At 63.9% G+C, this 20,442-nt stretch overlaps 1 protein-coding gene across 7 annotated transcripts in view; it reads right to left on the reverse strand.

Annotated features, from left to right (window-relative positions):
- MCF2L (MCF.2 cell line derived transforming sequence like) overlaps positions 1-20,442 on the reverse strand; it is a 76,201-nt gene that overhangs the window by 19,365 nt on the left and 36,394 nt on the right. For all 7 annotated transcript variants that reach the window (XM_080799021.1, XM_080799019.1, XM_080799020.1 and 4 more), the window contains exons 4-9: positions 14,234-14,324; positions 6,796-6,915; positions 4,389-4,505; positions 3,751-3,900; positions 3,058-3,182; positions 2,483-2,597 (exon numbers count right to left, since the gene is read on the reverse strand). In XM_080799021.1, coding sequence (XP_080655147.1) covers positions 2,483-2,597; positions 3,058-3,182; positions 3,751-3,900; positions 4,389-4,505; positions 6,796-6,915; positions 14,234-14,324 — 718 coding nt within the window. The remainder of the gene's footprint in view (positions 1-2,482; positions 2,598-3,057; positions 3,183-3,750; positions 3,901-4,388; positions 4,506-6,795; positions 6,916-14,233; positions 14,325-20,442) is intronic.

The raw sequence follows: 20,442 nt of genomic DNA on the forward strand, positions 1-20,442 counted from the left end.
TGCCGAACGGTGGCGAGGAGCCTCGGAGCACACGGGGGACGGACACTGTCGACGGCAGGGCCGACGTGGGAGAGACGGAGACGCGCCCCCAGAAGCAGATCGAACACCGTTCCTGTCAAACCCAGCAGAGCTCCACAGATCTAGAAAGATTGTTTGAAAATGTGTGTGGAAAAGCAGAGGAACCAAGATGATTTGGGGCGCGAGAGGCGGGGGAGGAAAGGCCCGCCTGACCTCAAGTCCAGGGCACGGCCTGAACCGCGAGTCGGCGGCGACGGACGACGGGCCTGAATGGATCCACCCCCCGCCCCACCCTGGTTCTTGACGAAAGGGGAGGCCTTTTTGACAAATGCTGCCAGACACCCAGAGATGAAAAACCGAGTCGTGCCCCGACTCTCGCCCCGCGCGTGGGTTAACTCAGAACGGATCGTGGGCTCAAATGTCAAAATTGAAGATGTCACAGAGGAAAAGCCCCGGAGAACATACTCGGCACCGAGGTTTTAGGATCGACGCCAGAAGTATGATCCTTCAAAGGAAAACCGACAAAGTGGACTTTATCGAAACGACCTTTGCCATCGGAAAGCCCGTCCGAGGATGGAGAGACGCGGACGGGCTGGGGAGCAGCTGCTCCAGCCCCCCACCTGACCGGGACGAGGAGCCAAATCCCAGCAGTGAAACACCCAAACCCAAACCCAAACCAAGACCATCTGGTCAGCAAATGGGCAGCAACGGGAGGAGAGGCTTTTCCCCAGAGGGACCGCGGACTGGCGAGCCGGGAAGGCGGCCCCATGTCACCGGCCGCAAGGGGGACGCTCGGCAGAGCCACAGCGAGAGTGGGGCGTCAGGCAGCGATGAGGGCGCCGAGAAGCCGCACCCCTCGCGCCTGCCGCCGGGCGCACGAGGCGGCGCTCCGGGGACAGGTCGCGGCTTCTCAGCCAAACGTGCGGCCGCCACGACGTGCGGTCCAGGGTCTCACCTCAGAGAAACAACAACTATGTTCACACAAAGAGCCGGACGTGACGCCGACGACAGCTTTTTCACCACAGCCAAATCCTGGAAACAGCCCAGATGTTCCTCAACAGGGGAAGGGCTAAGCCGTGGCTTCGCCGCACCCCAGGACCCTGAGTACCCAGCGGTAACAAGAGTGAACTTGCAACACCAGCACTGACCCTGCTGCCTGCAGAGAGCCAGGCCCAGAGGGCTCCCCACTTCTAGAACATTCCTGAGATGACAGCATATGGAGGCAGAGTAGATCAGGGGTTGCCAGGGCTTCAGGAGGAGGTGGGGTGGGGGGGATGTGGGTTCAGGAGGAAAGTGAGTTAGGAGGAAGTGGGGGGGTGAGGGCTCAGCAGGACAAAGTGGGGGTGGGGGGGGGATGTGGATTCAGGAGGGCAGGGGTGGGTGGCGTGGGAGGGAGGTGTGTCTACAGTAGGGAACCCGGGTCTGCGCTGGGACGGGATATTCCGTGTGCCGACCGCGTCAGCGTCAGCCCTGTGACCCTGAGCTCGTCCGGGGAGACGCATCTCTGGGGGAAGCCGCCGGAGGGTCCGAGGGGTCTGGCTGGGTTGTTTCACAACCACACATGAGTCCGCCGCTGGGGGTTTGTCGTGAGTCTGGCGAAGCCTTCCTCAGCCCCCCTGGAAGGAGGTGACGCAGGACCTGCCTCTCTGTGGGTCGCACGGGCGGGCTGGGGTCACCTCTCTGCCCAAGCAGAGCTCCCGCATGCGTGTGCTACTGAACCAATCCCGTGTTCCCCGACAGGTGACTTTCAGGACTCTGGGGGCATCGGGACGCGTGGTCCGCTCACCTGGCCTCGCCCACGGCCTTGCGGCCGCGTCACACTGCACTTGGGGTCCTTATTTCTCACGCACTTGGGAGCCCCCCCACCTTGACCGGAGGGACCAGGAGAAATGTCGTTACGTGGCAGGACAAGGACACGCGGACGGCTCGGCACGCTCCCATAAATAAATGACCAACGGCTTCGTCAGAGTCCCATCCAGACTGACACCATGGCTGGCCCTATGCCCGCGCGTCACCCACGTGCGTCACCCCTGTGTCACCCCCGTATCACCTGTGTGTCACCCCGTGTGTCACCAAGTGTCACCCCCGTGTGTCACCAAGTGTCACCCCCACGTCACCCCCACAGCCCCTGTGCTACGGACCCGGCCGGACTGTTGCTCTCAGTTCTGTGGGCCCGGGGCCGTCCCAGGCACGCAGCAGGCGCAGGACACCAGGTGAGGGAGCACACAGATGGCCCCGGGACCGTCCACCAGGAACGTGGAGGGCAGCGCACACCGACCGCAGACAGCGGAACCTGCTGGGGCAGCGGCTCCCGGCCACACGCGTCGGGGTCCGGTCCCGCCGGGTCTTGCGGCTCGTGCGGCGGACAGAGACCGCCGACTGCCACGGTCGCCTGGGCAGCTCGGCCCGCCGCGGCCGGTGGATCTGGACCACCTCGCCCGCTGCCCTCGCTCTGGCCACTCACCTCGCGGAAATCCTGCTCAAACTGCCGCAGCTGCAGGCACTGCCAGAGCTTCTGCTCGTGCTTCGCCCAGAACTCATCGAAGGCGGCCTCCGTCTCGCTCAGCTGGTCCAGGAGCCTGGGCGCCGGAGCGGCCATGTCAGAGCGGGGGCCTGACCTGGGCCGTGGGCTCCGTGCCCACGGCCTGCCCCACCCTCGCCTCCCCTCCGCGCACTGCACGCAGGACACGCGGGGACAACCTGGCCGGGGCCTGGCGGAAGGGCTCCCCGCGGAGCCGCTGCCCTCACACCTCACGCCCGGGGGCCGCCCGCACCCCCCAGAGTCCGAGGCAAAGGGCTGGGCTGAGCGAGTTCCAGGCAGAGCGGGCAGCGGCTTGGGCTTCTGTCTTCTGATGTCCGCTGGAGGTGAGGGGCAGCGAGCCGCCATCCCCTGACCCCGCTCCTGCTTTCTCTGGGGCTTGGACGGCGAGCATGTCGGCGGCAAGGACACGCGGCGCCCTTGCTTCCCGCTAGGAGGAGATGGGGCCCCGGGTCCTCAGGCCAGGGCCTGCTGCTCCCGCCCCCCGCCAGGGCCCTCACCTCTGCACAGTGGTCTGGTTGTCCAGCTGGTCCTGGTTCAGGCTCTGCTCCCCGCACTTGCCCAGAGGCTCCCTGATGCTCTCCAGAAGGCTCCGCCCCTCGTCCAGAGCCAGCTTCATGTCCTCCTGTGGGGACAGCACAGAGCCCGGCACCCAGGCTCACTCCCATGTCTCCTTTAGAGCTGCCGAAGGACGGCAGGTGTCCAGAGACTCCTCTGGCTGTGGCCGGGGCACAGCGAGGGCTACGGGTCACTTGGGGGCAGCGGGAGGATGTAAGAGACCAACAGGAAGCCGGACCTCTACGCGCTTGCTTCCGCGGCGTCCTCACCGCCAGAAGCGAGGGGAGTGTGGGTTCCTGGGGGTGGGGCCCCCCTGACCCAAAGCCCCGGCCCGCCCAGCTCAGGCTGTCTGGGTGCCGTCCCCCACCTGCTGTCTGGGAGGTGTGGGCAGACACCCGGCCTCGCTTGTGCTAATCAGCAGCAGAAGCTCATGGCCAGCGGCCCGGCCGCCTGGACAGCAAAGGAGCCGCTCAGAGAGAGGCTACCGGCTTCCGGCTGCTCTCAGACCCCACGGCACTCAGGCCGCGTGCAGGAGAGGGCACTTTCGGTCCTCGGAGAGCTCGCTGTGCTTTTGACGTGGCCGCAGGCCGGACTTGCCCGAGGCACAAGGACCCCCCCCCGCCCCCGATACATACCTTCACTTTGTCCTTCTTCTCGGTGTGTGTGCCGAGCACCGAGCTCGTGGACGGCACGTCGTTGGGCAGCTCCGTCTCGGCCAGCTCGGTGCCAAAGGACTGCAGCACCTGAGCCGTCTGCTTTACCATGAGGGCGAAACCTTCGATCGCCTTGGGAAGAGGGGGAACCATCACCGAGCTGTGCACCGCGCGCCCTCCTGCTGCCCGGAAAGCAGGTGTCCGGTGCGGAGCCCAAGGGGGCATCCTGAGGCAGAGGCGGGGCCCCAGCCGGCCTGACCCGCGTCAGGAGAGCGGCTCCTGAGACCCCGACTTGTCCAGAAACCTCCCGGGCTCTTCCTACACGGGTCCTCATCAGCTAGAGTCGTTCTGCGTTCCATCTCCCCCCACCCCAGGGGCTGTCCTTTCTGTCCTGTCTCCAAGCCCAGAGAAAACCCCTCCCAAACTTGTTACTCATGTTGCTGCTTTAGATCACTGAGGTCCACTGAGACCATCTCCTCATTCTTGGGGAACACAACTGAGGTTACTGGGAACACGTCTTTGGAAACGGCAGCATCGTCATACAAAATCTATCCAGCCGATCAGGTCGGGATCAGGGAGACCCACAGCCCACCCTGCATGCGGGCGGCCGGGGGACTCACTGTGCGGTGACACAGCCACCTGGTGTGGCAGTAATCCAGGGTCCCGCCCAGGTCCTCGGTTAGCTGGGACTTGTCGATGTAACCGTGTAATTCTGGTACTGAGCTCAGCATTATGACCTGGAGGACAGAAGCCGCCCCCATGAGGAGACCACCCAGCAGATGGGGAGGGACGAAGCTCTCCCTCTGGTCACTAGCGGCAGCCGCGTGGACAGCAGGCATCTGGCTTTGGGCCCAGGTTTAACTCCTGCTCTACCCCTCCCAGGCTGGCCGACCAGCTCTCGGGGCCTCGGCATGCACTGGGCTGTGACAACTGAAGTCAGCATCGAAGGCAGGCATTCGAGCCCTGACAAGAGCTGGGCTCACAGCCGACACGGGGTGTCCCGCAGGTGCTCTCAGCTCCCTGGGGGGCTCCTGGCGGTAACTGAGTGGGACTCCGCCTCGAAAGGATGTCGGTTTGTCCCTATGCCCACAGAAACCCAGTGGGGTCACCGCAGGCATCCCAGAGTCTGGGCTGTGCCCTTCCGTGGGACCCAGGACACTCTCCCCATGGACTTGTCTCTCGCTCGCCCTTTCTGGGACATTCTGTCCACGAGTTCTGGATCAAGATGCAGCCATTGCTTTGTAAGCTCTGGGACAGACGCTAGCAGACATGTCCTGAGAGGGTCAGTCCAAACGGCCGCATTCACCGTCTGGGCGTCAGTTTACAACTCGGGTCTTGCCCGGGAGGTTCTGTCCCCAAAGGACGCCTGACAACGTCTGGAGATGTTTCTGATCATCACGATGTGGGGTGTCGCTGAATCCCACCCCCGGGATAGCCCCATCACAGAGGGAAGTGCAGTCCAGACTGTCCACGGTGCCGAGATCCCGCGAGCCACGACCTTCACGCAGAAGCGGCTGGTGGCCAGGGTCTCGGCAGAGAGAACTCCACCCCTCTAGCAGCAAAGCCTGTCTCACGACCACGTGACCCAAGCCTGGCCACCTTCCCCGTGGCTCCCGTGTCCCAGCTGAACCCTGCACATGCTTCGCATACGTTGAATCATGACAGAGAGGATGGAGGACAGTTTCTCTTAACGTTTTCTGCCCAGCCTGAGCTCAGCACGTGGCACCCAAAACTGGACATTTTGCTAAAATGATCACATTTTAACTGGTGTTCTGGAGAGGATGTTTTCTACTGTTCAAGGGTTATCGAAAACAGATCGGCTGAAGACCCTGGCGGTGATTTCTGTGAAACCTGTTCTTGAGAACTCACTGATTCGGCCCAGTTGTGCCCTTTGCAGGGGAGACCACGGCTCTTGGCATGGGCCCCGTCTGCTGTCCTTGGATGTCTGTGTCAAGACCTGCTTCAACCAGGTTCGCTTGCCCTGAGTAGGGAAAGGCTGGACACGTGGGGGTCACGAGGCTGGAGGAGACCGCGCACTGGTGGCTTTCGGGCTGGGCCACTACCGTCCAGCGGTGTCTCCGTGGCTTTGTCCTGGTCCGTCCCCGGGAAACGGGCCATCAGAAATGAAGGCATCTAGTGCTTCAAACTGGGAACGCACCGGTGTCCCCAAGACCCCCAGCCTGTGGTTTAGGGCTGCTGAGGGCAACTCGTCCATGAGCCCGTGACGCCTCCCTCAGGGTCCCTGACCGCGCAGAGTGCCCGCCAGCCGGTGCACGGAGGAAGAGGCGCAGGCCTCACGGACAACCACCGCCACGGGACTCATGGGCTGGCAAACGCGATCTGGTACGTACTGTTGGGAGCTTACGAGGCCCGGGCTGGCCCTGTACGTTCTCGTCCTCTTTGCACCGGAGAACAAGTGATTTCCTGGAGGACACGTGTACCAGGGCCCCTACCCCATGCTGCCCCCAGAGGAGCCGGCGAGACTGATCAGGGGTCACGGGAAACCAGCTTCCCACGGGCACCCAGGTAAGGGACCCTACGTGGTCTTCTGTTCTCAAGGATGGGGGCGGAGGCATGCAGGGCCCTCTCCGGGGCTGCCCGTGCCGGGGGCCACCCACCCCGCTGCCGGCTCCCTCGCTGGCCCCCATTCCCCTGGCCCCCGCCTTGTCCCCGGCACTGGCAGAGCCTGTCCGTCTCTCACTAGGAGGCTGACGATGGCTCTCAGCCCACTGGCCTCTCTTTTTCTTCAGCCCGACCCTCGCTGGTAAGAATGTTCCAGACTTGTGGCTCTCACACAGCGCCTGCACCCCACAGCGACCCGCCCAGGGCACAGTGGGGACGCGTGCTCCCCGGGGAGCGGCAGGGAGGGAAGGCCCATGGGAGCAGACCAGCCCTTCCCGCCGGAGCCACGCGGTCTGCGCGGCCGCCGTGTCGGGGTGGGCCCCGGGAGCCTCGTTCTTGTGCGTGGCCCAGAGCGCACTGACACCCACTCGGCCCGCCTGCAGAGCGGACGCGGGACACACTTACCGGCACCTTCATCTTGAAGTCATCTCGGTTGAATTTGAACGCCAGGTCAGAGAGGGTCCTTTGGAAAAACCCTGTGGGCCGCAGAACCAGCACGAGCTGGAGGTTTGCCGGGAAGGACGCCTGCAGGGGAAGAGAAGGGCCGTGGGTGGACGTGCGGCGGGGCGTGGGGGCCTCGCGCCTGCGGCGGGCCGCATGGTCCGCGCGGGGGGACGAGCAGAAGTGGCCGCTGACGCCGGGCTCCGGAGGGACAGCCCCTTCTGAAAAGGAGGGAGAAGGTGAGGCCGCTGGCAAACACCCTGAGGGTAGCAGCTCTGAGTCTGGAGCTCGTTACACTTGTTCCAGACCGAATGGCGTCCCCCAGAGTCACGTGTCAAGTCCAAACCCCAGCGTCTTGGGACGTGACTTTCAGAGACTCGGTCTTTCCAGAGCTGACGAGGTTTGCACGGGGTCATTACCGCGGCCTCTGAGCCAATGTGCCTGGTCCTTACGGAAGGGAGACACTCGGGCACGGACACACACGGAGACGCCGTGTGAGGACGGCAGACACATCTGCCAGCCAAGGAGCCCCAGAGGTCACCAGAAACCTCCACAAGCTGGGGACAGGGACCGCGTCCCGCTCGCGGCCCCAGGACCAAGCTGCCGGCACCTGCACCTCGGGCCTCCGGCTCCAGACTGTGGGGCAGTGGCTCTGCCCTTCCCAGCCCCCCAGTCTGTGGGCGCTTTGCAGGACAGCCCCAGGGAACCAAGACACTTGTCAAATGAGCAGGAAGCCACAGAGACCCGCGATGTAAAACAAAGACGGGCGTTAGCTCACACGCCTCTAGATACAGTCGACCCGGTACACTCGCAGACCAGCCCTGCCTGCAAGGGGCGTGACCTCGGGCAAGGGCCCGGCCTCCCTGCGCCTGTTTCCCGTCTGGAACACGCAGCGCTCCGCGCGTGCACGGAGCCTCAGACACGAGGCGTGACAGACTTCTAGTAAAAGCCCATTCCGGGCGCCGATTACTCCCAGACGCTGATTTCCAGGGAGACCCGGTCGCTGAAGGCAGAGGTTCTGAAGGAACCGAGTCGGATTTCCGCGCGGCTGTGCCGAAGCCGCCGGAACATGACGTACAGCAGAGAACGGCACAGCCTGAGATGAGCAAAGCCCGCAGGGCGGCCCGGAGACCCCGGCGCGCCCGGAGACCCTGCTGTACCGGCTGTGCTCACAGCCCCGCGTGTCCCAGTGTCCTCACCGTCCACCCGCCGACGGACGCCCCGGCTGCCGCCGCACCCCAGGGCCCCTCACATCCACCCTGCTCTCGGTAGGGCTGGCGGACGCGAGCCCCGGGGCCAGGAGCCAGCAAGGAGCTGCCCCGGCCTTCTCCCCGTGACCCTCCCTATCCCGGCAGGCGTCCCCGGGGACACAGAGGCGCCCGTCCATCTTCGTGAGGCCCTGGTGGCAGGGCCTTGACAACACATGTGCCCTGGGTCACCTTCCTCCCTGGGAAGCAGTCACTGCCTGGGTGTGGGCTGCCACTGAGCCGGTGACACCCATGGTCGGGCCTCAGACCCGGGGCCCCCCCGAGTGTCTGATCCAGTGGGTGTCACAGGGGCTGGAGCTCCTGGGAGAAGCCAGTGCTTTAGGAGCAGGGACCCTGGGACAGCTCAGCTCCTGGCCCACAGGCCTTGGGGTCCCCCAGGTCAGCTGGTGGTGGGGTCCTGGTCTCTCCCCCAAAACCCCACAGCTGGATCTGCACTGAGCAGGTCCCTGGGGCCTCTGAGGCTGGGCCTGATCTCCATGTGATAGCAAGTCCCCGGGGCAGAAGAGAAGCCCGAGAAGGGCCCTGACCAAGGTCTGGACCCGTGGGCGTCGGAGCGACCCAGGCTGACGCCTCGCCGATGCCTAGACTGGTCAGTAGTCGGCCCTTACCCCGGGCTCTCCTGGCCGCTCCTTCCCCTCAGGCCCCACGGCCAGTTCCAAAGCCTGTGACTGCCCCTCTGGCTCCTGCCCTGGGCTCCCCACTCCTTCCCCGAGCAGGCTCCACGCCCTGCCCCCACACCGCCCTGAGCCCATTCCCCACGGAAGGGCCACGGGGATCCTGTGAGGAGTCAGCCGTGTCACGACATCCTTCTGAGCAAACCCTCCGGAGACCTCCCCACCCTGCAAACAGACCCGAGTCCAGACCCCGCCTGCGGCAGCCTCCCCAACCTCAGCCCTGCCCAGCGCCCCTGGGGCCCGAGGGCCTCACTCCACCAGGAAACGTACCTGCCCCCAAACACTCAGGTTTGCCCCCAAACATGCATCTCCCAGCCCTGATTCTCCGCTTTGCATGCCCCTGACCCAAGGCCACCAATGACCGGTGGCCGTCCTGGGGCTCCCACCCCTGCCCGGCCACCACCCGTGGGCCCCAGGGCCATCCTCGCCTTCCCTCGCAGCTCTTTGCCCCTCCGCCCACCTGCACACCAGGCCCCCACATTTGGGGCTCCTATACCTCCTTGTTGGGGTTTGAACAGCCGCCCGCTTACTGCTGACCCCGGGCTATGTCTCCAGCCTTGTGCGCTGGGCTTCTAGCAGGAGGCCCCCCCCACAGCTGCGGGCACTGTCATCCCCAGGGCCTCCAGGGCGCTGCTCACACTTGGTCATCCGCGGCCTCTGGGTGGGCAGAAGCTCGCACCCTCCCCAGGGTCCCCGACATGTCTGTGCAGCCACTGCGGCCCTGGGGACAAGACGTGGGCAGCGGGGTACTGAGCCGTGTCCCAGCATGGCTGGACACAGCCTCCACATTGGGGCATGTCCACCCACTGGCCCGCATCGGGCCTGGGGCACCCCGAGGTGTGCCCTAGCAAACCACGCCAGGTGCCCACGGTGAGGCGCCCGTCCTCGTTCCCGTTCACGTGGATGGCCCCATGCCGTTCGGCTCCTTTGAGCAGAAAGAAAATGACTCAGAGGAACAGCGGTGAAGGTCGGGGGCCCCGCGGGCAGATTATGGGTCACCTTCAAAGAGAGGGCTGCACCAACCTGTCCCCGGCGTCTGCGAAGCTTGCCACCACCATTTCAGGAAAGCTCCTTATGAAAGGAGACTTTGTCCCTTTGTCCTTTGACCTCTGTCCCTTTGTCCCTCCGGAGGTGACAAGGGTCATCTTTTCTAAATTTCAGTATCGTTTTTATCACCCTCGTTTGGTCCCCTTGGCAGGTGTGCTGTGAGGACAGGAGTTTGGACCTAAAGAGGAAGCGGAGTCTGTCCCCCCGAGACTTTAGGAAGGTGAGCTCTGCGGGCGGCGGGGGCCACACGCTGCGGGGGTGGGAAACACACCCCCCCTCCCCCCCCCCGCCTGCTGTCTGCTCTGGTCTTTCTGATTCTTCACCTTCCCAGATCTTCCGTGGACGGTGCAGCTCTAAGTCTCCGGCCGCGTGAGAAGGCGTTAGGGATCCGCACACACGTCTGAACACGAAGACCAGGAACCAGACTTCGGGCTGGAATCAGCCGCGTGGACTAGAGCTGGGAGATGCCAGCATTAGGGTTTCACTGTGCAAGCAGGTAACTGGAAGGAGGCTTTGGGATGACGGCCGCAGAACTCCTCGGTGATCACAGGAGGGTCGCAGCAGGCTCCCTGAGGGCAGAGGACGTTGTCTACTTTCCGACTTAGGGACGCACACAGTGTGAGGGTCACACGAAGGTCATGTGGAGACAGAAAGAGAGTGAAGTGGTTTCTGGATAAACATCCTCAAGGCTCCTGTGCGTCCAGTGTCACCTCCACCGGGAGGCCCTCCTGGGGCTCACGCTGCTCCTGTCTTCACCGCCGTCGGCGCTCAGCACTTTGGGCACAGACTCCAGCAAGCGGCACCTGCTAGGAACTCACTGGCTGGTTCAATGCAAGACTGCTCCGCCCCGTGTGGACCCCCGCACACAGCACGCTCTAGCTCTTCTGTGTAGCTCGTCTACACACGGACAGGCCTAGCCTTCCAGGGGAAGCCACAGTCCCGCCCCACACAGACTAAAGCCGCCTTCCGCCGGGACCGCCTTCAGCTGCGAGCTCTGGGACACGCGAGAGCTTGAATCAGGCCCTCACAATGTAAACACACACACTCCGTCACGAGTCCCCGGAGGCTCACGTGCACGCGTCCTGCAGGAGCTAAAATGGGAAACGGAGCCCCAGAGGAGCACGCCCGGGTGTTTTCCAGAAGACACCTCATCCGTGGCCGGTGCGGACCGTCAGGCTGGGTCCCCTTGTCTGCCCCTTTGTCCTCCAGCCGTGACCACGACCGTGACAGGCGAGCGCGCCCATCACCCCCGGCAGCCCCAGAGAGCTGACACAGGAGACCCGGCAAGCCTGCTTTGGGGGACCCTGGACTCGGGCTCCTTATTTGTCTGTCCTGAGCCAAGCTGAAGTCTTCCGGACAGAAACAGCTCCTCCTGACGAGGGGGGCCTTGCTCAGGAGCTGGTGCACACGGGGGCTAAAAATAGCCCCCAAATTCCAGCCTTACGGACGTGCGGCATCGCACTCGGGCGGCCAGACTCATCTGGACTGTGCCACCGGCTGGCAGCAAACTGTGGCCAGGCGCTTGGGGACTGTCCATGGGGCAGAGCTGGTGCCGCAGCAGAAACCGTCTCAGGGGCCCCAACCGGGCTGCTGCAGGGAGGTGTCTCCCCAGAGCACCCCCGCAAGGAGCACAGGCCACCGAAGCCACCGTCTGGTCCACAGCCGCAGAGGACAGCATCACTGGGCCCACTCTGTCCCCAGCCCGTTCTCCTGCACCGGGACGAGCGTGCCAGCTCTGTCTCCCCGCACCTGTCCCACCGCACAGCCGCGGTGGAGGTCTCAGCACACACGCCTCGGGCTCAGGGATGGCCGCCACACATAGGGCAAGGGGACCTGGCTCGCAGCCTCCTGACCGCCCTGCGGGACGGCTCGGCGCTGCTCGGGCACCGCTGCGTGTCTGCGGCTCAGCTCACGACCCGCAGCCCGGCGACGGTCGGTGGCCTGCACCCCACCGGGCCGCTCGCTTCTTGCTTCCTCCGCGCTCTGTTCTCCGGTGCCCGGTGCCCGCGCAGCCCCAGGCACAGAGCAGAGGCTCCGCAAACGTGCTAACCGCACACGCAGGTTTTGGGCAGTGACGACGCAGTAAATTCATACAATAAACTGAACTAGCGTTAATGAGAAATCCTGACAAGTTTGGGGATAACGCTAACTGCTGGGGCTTCCAAGCCAGTACTGGGAGCTCCGAGGCTTACAGGGAAAAAGAGACTCTAAAAGCTTCTGTTTTAATTGTGTGCAAATTTGTGAAAACGTTAAAACTCAAACACCACCTTTTCAGTTTTTTCACAAAACAAAGGTTTGCCTTAGAACCCGCCTGGCCGTGCAGTCACGACACAGGGACCCGGGATGGGCCTTGGCGGGCGGAGGGTGCGGCTCGATGGCGGGGGGGGGGGGGTGCTGCAGGCCACCTCAGGTCTTAAAAATAACTTCTTTCTTAAGAAACTATCCTGTATTTGGGGACGCTCCTGTGCCTACCCAGGAGCGACCGACGGCCTCGAGAGACCTTCACGGACAACCCGTCTCGCTCGGGGCCTGGGCTGGGCGCCTGCCGCGGGCAGACGGGCCAGACCGCCGGGAACCTGTGACGTGCAGACTGGGGTGGCTGTCCTGCCGGAGCGGGAGGCCGCATGGGGCACTGCGCCGTGGGGAGACGGGGAGCGGGAGGAGCAGCGGGCAGAGGCTGTCCCGTGCCGGGACGAGGGCCCTCCGGGGACAGGCGTGCGTGCAGGGGAGGAGACGTCCGTGACCAGCACAGAGGACGTGCCCGGGAGAGCATTAGGTCAGGGCTAGGTACATGTCGAAGGCCTGAGAGACTAAATCAGGAAAACGTTGTCATTATAACCGTGTTACGTTCTGGAACGACGACATACTTGGCTGGGAACATCTTAACGTTCAACCCAGGCCCGATGGACTGATTTAAGAGATACTCTTCCCAAGTCTTCAGTGCATCTCCCCGTGGTTACACCATGTCGTTCTGACTTGGCCTCTGCCACGCGACACTACGCACAAGCCCACTCTAGAATTTAGAACAAGGACGTGGGCACGTTGGCTATTAACTGCGGATGGCATTTCCAAGTGCTTTGGGCCTCACTGGATTTTAAAGGGAGGGGTGATTTCATAACGAGTCTACTTCTTCTGAAGCATTTCTAAGTGTTTTGATTTGTTTCAGATAAATGATGGCACAGGACACGTGTGGGGGTGGGACGAGGAGCGGGATGCGCGTGTGGTGGGTGGGGATGGGGAGAGGGACATGCGTGTACAGGGTGGGATGAGGAATGGAATGTGTGTGGGGGTGGGGATGGGGAGAGGGACGCGTACTGGGTGGTGCGGGGAGACCTTTTCTCAGAAAGACAAAAGTGGGACCTGTGAGCTCAGGGACATGTTTGCACCAAAGCCGCGCACGGGACAGACAGCGGACTCTGAGCCTCCAGCCGCCGCGGTGCCCGACAGTGAGGCATCCGTGCGGGAGGAAGCGCTTTGTCTGTCACACCCGGAACCGTAGCACAGCCACCTCTCGGGTCAGCAACCAGAGACGGTGTGTGCGTGCGCGTGCGTGTGCGCGTGCGAACACAGACCCAGAGCAAGAGGTTGGGGGAGTTGCCTCCATCGGGTTGGGTGTTTAAGAGGCGCATGGGAGCAGCAGAGCTGTCCGGGCCAACGGCCGTGGCTGCAGCCGCTCCTGGTCCCCTCGCTGCCGTGAGTGAGCGTGGGGGGCTCCACGTGGAGCTCGTGGGCAGGGCTGAGCTGCCGACTTAACTCTTCCCCGCCCAGATCGTCACCGCAGGCTCAAAACACCGAGTACGGAACCACCGAGAACCGCCCTGCTGAGCGTGGAAGGCGGCCACGGGGTCGTTGGCCGCAGGCCCGGGTACCAACGAGGGTCAAGGAGTCTGGGTTGCTGGAAGACTAAAGGGTAAACACGCCTCTTGGAAAGGAAAACGTCAGTTAGGGAAAGCCCCTCAGCGCAACTGCAAACTCGTCGCCTGAAGATTCTCTGGACGACACAGGACGTGCTGTGAATTCAGGACCTTGTGTCCCCTGAAGAGCGAACACACGCCCTCGGTGTCACCCAGACCCAATGGCAGAACAGACCAGCTGCCGGAACGGTTTCTAAACGATAAGGAGCCCGCACAGAGTGAACGCGTTTGAGAATACACACGCGCACACACGCACACACATGTGCACACGCGCGCACACACACATACATGCGCACACACAACGCACACACGCGCGCAAACACACGCTCCAGTGAGTCCAGCAGCCCGGGGGCCGCGGGGGCTGGCACACCGCACAGTCGGGCCAGCAGAGCTCAAGCCGTCACCAGGTAGACGGGCGGCTAGGGCAGAAGTGGTGCTGTCACCCAGCCCAGGGGACGAGCAGAGACAGGAGTCACAGAGCCCAGGCACCCAGACTTACTGCTATCCGCAGGATCGACGCCTTCACGGACGTCCATTTGTCCTGCCTTCGGTCTATGACCAGGATGAATCCGATGCCAGCATCCTGCAAGCTGAAACGAGGACAGAGATGTGCGTTGGCGTGAGCAGGCTCACCGGCGCTCGCGTAAGCTCCGAGGAAACCTCACACGCCGGGGAGCCCGGGGCGGCTTCCGCCCTGCACGGTGAAAGGGATGCCAGGTTGGCATCTGAGCAGACGGCTGCGTTTCCACGAGCCTTGTCCGGGCAACTGGCAGAGCGCGCTCTTATCTAAAGACGGACAGACACCCGCTGTGTGCTGCTTACTCTCCCAGCCCCACGCCGGCCATCTCGCGGTGCGAAGACCCCGGCAGACCCCGCAGACCCCGGCAGACCCCCTGCTGGGCCGCGACCCCCCCCCTTCTGTTCCACCCTAACCGCCGATCACGGTCCTTTCCGGGTTGACCAGCCGGCTGCACCCTCCAAAACGAGTGCTGGGCTCCGACGCCACATCCGTCCCGGCATCTGAGGTCCCCGCGTGTGTCCACGTTATAAAATGCGGCATTGCTTGATGGCACTGCTACACTCTGGGGAGAAGATCCCCGAGGCGTCCGCAGGCTCACAAGCGTCTGTCGGCAACGGGAGGCAAGAAGTGGCTCCCTGCGGCGGCGGCGCCTGCGGTGGAGAGACGGCTGAGTGGCCGCGGAATGACAGGTCCGACCTCAGCCCAGCGCACGTCCGAGTCGCCGCAGGGACCGAGGAGGTCCGGTCCCTCGGACAAGCCCCGACCAGGCTGACTGTGTGCGGTGGCTGCGGCCGCCGCCAGCCCGACCCCACCGCGGGAAGAAGGACCCGAGGCGCCGACGTGAATCTCCAAGTCTGTGACCTTCTGTGCGGAGCCACTCCTGGGTGTAAATGACAATCAGGATGACACGGAGCAGGTGTCAGTGAAGCAGGCCGGACGGCTGGGCGGCTGCACGCGTTACATAACAAAGCCAGGGCTGTCCACGCGTCCTTCCCCCTCCGCTTTCAGGGGGCGACGGCCATACGCAGAGCAGGGGTGCGGCCGGCTCTGTGCGCCCCCCCCACCGGGGAGGAGGGGAGCAGGGGTGCGGCCGGCTCTGTGCGCCCCCCCCACCGGGGAGGAGGGGGTCCACCTGTTCCCCGCGGTCTGGCTCAGTCACGGCCGTGGCCTTCCGGGGCTGCAGGCCCAGGCGTCAGCTTTTGTCCGGAGTGGCCCTTCTGTGTGGAGACGGGCTCCCCGTGCAGCCCCCCGTGCACCCCCGGTCAGAGCCTCGATCGCGCCCCACACCGGCCCCCCCGTGGAACAGGGAACGCTGCCGTGGAACGGGGTCGGCTCTTCGGCAGGGAAGGTCTGTTTGTCGCTTGAGCGTCAGCGCCGGCAGTGGGGTCCACGGCAGCCACACTCCCCACGCGCTGCCTGCAGCCGGCCGGGCTGAGGCTGGGCGGGCCGGCGAGGAAGCCGCCAGGCGAGGGGAACCCCGGTTCCCGCACTCTGTCCTGGGCTGGCCACGGGAGCCCGGGGAGCCAGGGCAGGGAGGAGAGGAGACAGCTTCTCCGGGCAAGCTCTGTCCGCAGCAGGGGCTCTGCCGAGACCGCCCTCCCAGCCACGCAGCCACACAGCCCCCGTGGAGGGGGTCGCACAGCCTCTCAAGTCCTGAGCAGAGATCGTCACCTGGGCTCCGGCCTTCCTGACGCGGGGAGAACGGAGGCCCCAGCGACGCTCGTTTCTGCTGCACACACCACCAACCACCGGACCAGGAGCGCACGCCCCATTCTCCAGGAGAGGCACTGCCAAGGGGGCCGGCGATGGGCCAGGGCTCTGGGGGGCTCCTCGAGGCACACGGATCATCTCAATTTCCCTCAAAAACGGGCACCCAAGTGCTGTCGGCCTCTTGGGGCTGCTGCGAGGGCGAATGGGTCATTCCTGAAACCATCAAGGGTTTGGTAACTGGATTCTCCTCTCGCTGCCTGACCCCATGTCTCCCCTCTGCCGAGAAGAGGGCCCAGCTCCGCATCTCCCCTTCTCGCTGAAACGTCCCTGGAGGGGCCTCCCTGTCGTCCACGACGGGTAGGTTCCCTTCACCATTCCACATCAGACGTGGGAACCCCACGCCTCGTTGGAACTTCCGAACCCAGAACATTCTCTCCTGGGGCCCAAACGCACCCATTTCTGCCGCAAAGACCACACTCTGGGCCCCACGCTGAGCCCAATACCCTCAGCTGAGTGTTGGCGTTTATGCAAATGCACGGCCACGGGCAGGGCCAGGGGTGCTGGCCACGGGCAGGGCGGGCCCCAGGGCCTCAGCCCCCCTCCCCATATCCCTTCCACGCTGCCATCGTTGTCATCAGAAAACCAGCGTCACACACAGGCATTGATCAGAATATGGCAAAACGCCTGTCAGCAGCCCAAATTAAAACAAATTAATAAAATTACAATTGAAATACAAGGAGGGAGGGGTGCCCGGGTGGCTCAGTCGGTTAAGCCTCCAACTTTCGGTTTCAGCTCAGGTCTTGATATCAGGGTCGTGAGTTCAGGCCCCGCACTAGGCTCCATGCTGGGCGTGGAGTCTGCTTAAAAAATGTGTGTGTGTGTGTGTGTGTGTGTGTGTGTGTGCATGTATTTATTATAGATATATAATCTATATTTATATTGTATTTGTGTGTATATACACACGCACAAAGAAATTGTACATTAACTTGCCCCGAACTCCAGATCTACTTTTAACCCTTGTGACGGCCCCATGAGGAGGGACCGCTATCTCTCCAACCCAGAGTCGAAAAATGGAGTCTCAGAGAGGTTGAGTCACTTGCCCGAAGTCTCACAGCAGATGAGCATAGATGGGCTAAATCCCGGGCTCTGACTCCGGGTGCTCTCAGTCCCCTGTAAGCTGTCTCCCGGGCCAAGTCCACCCCCTGGAACAGAGCAGGCCCTTCCCACCCCTCCCGTCCCAGGACAGCCCCCTACACGGGCCCAGGCAGGATCCCTCCTCCTTGGGGTCTCGGCACCGCTCCCGGGTGTCAGGGGATGTGCTGAGGGAGCGCTGACCCCAGAGGCAGACGCTGAGGCTCCCCACACGCCAGACCCGGCTTGGGGCCGGGACACCCATCCTGTCTGCCACCACCCTGGACACTCTGGCCTATAGCAACACACACTTAGGAAGCTGAGACATCTTCAGGACGTAGAGACTTTCCAGCTTCCCACACACCACACAGCTGCTGTTCCCGAGCAAAGCTATGCAGTCCGTGCCACCAACAGCTGGGGACGATAGCACTGACCACACCTCCCAGAGGAGGGTCCTGCTGTGTCCCCCGGGGGAAAGGACTCCAAGGGGAGCCCTGCTTCTGGCTCCCAGCCACGGGCCTCTGAGCTCATATATCCAGCGCACAGGGCAACTCATGCTAGCATCCCTGAGAAGCCGCCCCCCAGGGACCCCAGTGCTCCAGGCTTGGGCTGGTGGCGTGGACGGGGGTGGCAGTGGGAGAGGCCAGAAGCCACACTGAAGGATTCCAGTACGCAGGACACACACGACCCGGCAGGCGGACGGACGGCTGCCTCAGACCCTGCCTTGGCTGGCTTGGAGTGGTCTCTGGCCAGCCACCCAGCCGCTGAGTGAGGCTGACAAGCTCACATAAACTCTGTTTCTGGGTCTACCACACCAGTGCCCTCCCCAACACCTGGGTGGTCTTAGTGGCCCAGGCCCACAGCCCTGCCATGTGGGTGCCCCCTCCCCATCCCTGGGCAGGAGCAGGGAGCAGCCTGAGAATAGTCTGGAAGCAAGGGCTGGGCGGTCCCCTGACAGTGAGGTCTGTGGTCAGCTGCACCCCTAGGCCCGCCCCTGGCCAAGCTGCATTTCGTTCCCAGGCCCGGCAGGGGGGTGGGGGACCCACCTGCTTACACCAGCTGGTCACAGCCGCGGCTGGAGTCGCAGGCGGAAACCAGGCTTATAGGGTGAGAACATGTCAGCAGAGGGTGGCAGCGTTGGGGACAGCAGAGGGACGGAGCCGGCACACCCCTGCGGACCAGCGCGCGTCGCCTCTCCCGTGGCGGCACGCGCACGCGACTCCCAGGGCTGGCTAACGCGCAGACCTGGACTCCGAGGCCCCAGTGGGCCACCTCTCTGCGGAGCTCCCGGATGCCACCGCTGCTGGTCCAGGACAACAGGGCCAGTCCCGCAGACAAGCCCGGAGGGCTTCCTGTGAGGCAGAGGCCATCCCAGACCCAAGCTTCTGTCCCAGAAAAGCCCCGAGGAGGCCCCTGGGAGGCAGGGGCAGGGGGTAGCAGCGGCTGGACCTGGGGCTTGGGCGGGGCCAGCACGCGAGGGAGGCAGACAGAGGGGGTGGGGGGCAACCTGAGCGTCAGCTGTCCCCAGACTCACGATGAGGGGACACTGGGGTGGAGCGGAGTGGAGGGGCTCAAGGACACGGCAGAGAGGTGTCGGGGGGCATACTGCTGGCCGGAGGCGGGTGGAGGCGAGCCCTCGGGGGGCGGTGGCAGGGGTGCACACTGGGGCCGTCTGGAGGAGACGCCCTTAGGAAGAAGTCTTGGGGAAGCAGGACGGAACTGCCTCTCCAGGTCCAAGACAGCAGGGGGGCGCGGCCTCCAGGAGCGGCAGAGGGGCTGCGTGGGGTCCCCATCAGTGCATCCCCCCGTCCCCGCTGGCCCCTTCCTTTAGGTAGCCTGCACAGGGCGGCAGGGCTCTCGGAAGACAAGTCGGGGGCGGGGCAGCTTCCCAGAGCAGCTTGTGACCAGGCTGGCCACACGCATGGTTTGGGGCTCGCGGGGTGCCTATCACAGGAACCCACAAAAGCCCACGGCCGACTGAGAACGCACGCTGACCAACGGTGCCCCTCTTGTGGCCGGAAGTGAGTGCTGCCTGCGCCCCGGGTGGTCCCAGGGTGCCCCACCAGGAACGTGGGGGACAGGCCCACTTCACAGGCTGCGCCGGTGGGGACGGTGAGTTCCAGGCCCCCCCCTCCCGCGCACCGTCTGTCCTCCCTCCGCTCTCTCTCCTCTGGGAATGGCCAGGGCTTCCCAGCTGCCTCCCAGGGATAGGGTGTTTGGGAATCCTCCCTGCCAGCTGTCTGAGGGGCCAGAGCAGGCTTCTGAAAGCCGGGACGATGGGCCGCTCGTAAGACAGTCCTGCGTCTCGGCAGAGCCGCCAGTGCTGGGGCCCCTGTCTTCCCACCGGCTCGGCCCAGATTCCCAAGCACCGGAGGGAGCGGAGCTGAAGCCGTCCCCGGATTCCCGGGAGGCTCCGGGCCGCGCCTGCTTCCCGAGCCCCGGCCCCACTGGGAGCGCCCTCACCGGCCAGAGCATCACCTGAGGGCGCTTGGCCCGGTTGTCTGAAGTTAGCGGCTATGGAGGGACAGCGGGCTTGGTCCGCTCGGCCTCATTCTCCGGGCGACAAGAGGCTCCTCGGGAAAACTGCCAGTATCAAGCTGATGGTTACAGACAAACCCCGGGCTTACCCTTCTACCTTCTTTTTAAATTGGCAATCAATGACCCCAGAGCTCGGAGGGGCTGGGACAGCATCCCACGGCCCTCTCACGGGGCAGACTCAGAGGTGAGCCTTGCTGGGCCCCATTGCTGGGCTGGGAAACGGCAAGACAGACCCCTATGACCCGCCTCTGTCCTCGTGTGCGCGAGGGACAGCATTTGGTCACATGCTATCTGTGGTGGCCGCTTGGACCCTTCGCCGCCCAAACTCCTGGAAATCCTCTAGAGCCTCACCCACTGACCCGCCTCTCTCCTGCCGTGCCCGGCCCCAACCCGGCTGTCGGCACAGGGCACAGACAGCTAGACAGAGGGTGGTTTCCTCCAGCCCACTGAGGGCGGCGTCCCTGTGCGCCTGCGCCCAGTGCCCAGGACCCGAGGGTCCGCTGACCTGCGCCAGTCCCCCGCCCGTCAGGGATCGCTCCCCGATCCCGTCCCGATGCCATGTCGGCGCTCACCACCACTCATGGCCCTTCCACAGCCCTGCCAACTTGCAACTTTCTTTCCACCAGCAGCAAAACTGTCTCCTTAATTGTGGCTACAAATTCCTTGAAAGAAGTTAAACTTTGTTACTATTGTCTGCCAAAGACTGACAGGGCAGATGGACACCGCCCGTGTCTCTAAATCAGAGCTCTGACCGCGACCTGCAGCCACCAGCCCAGAAAACCAGCCCACCACGTCGGCCGCAGCTGAGA

This window comes from Martes martes (assembly GCF_963455335.1).
Source record: "Martes martes genome assembly, chromosome: 3".
NCBI lineage: Eukaryota > Metazoa > Chordata > Mammalia > Carnivora > Mustelidae > Martes > Martes martes.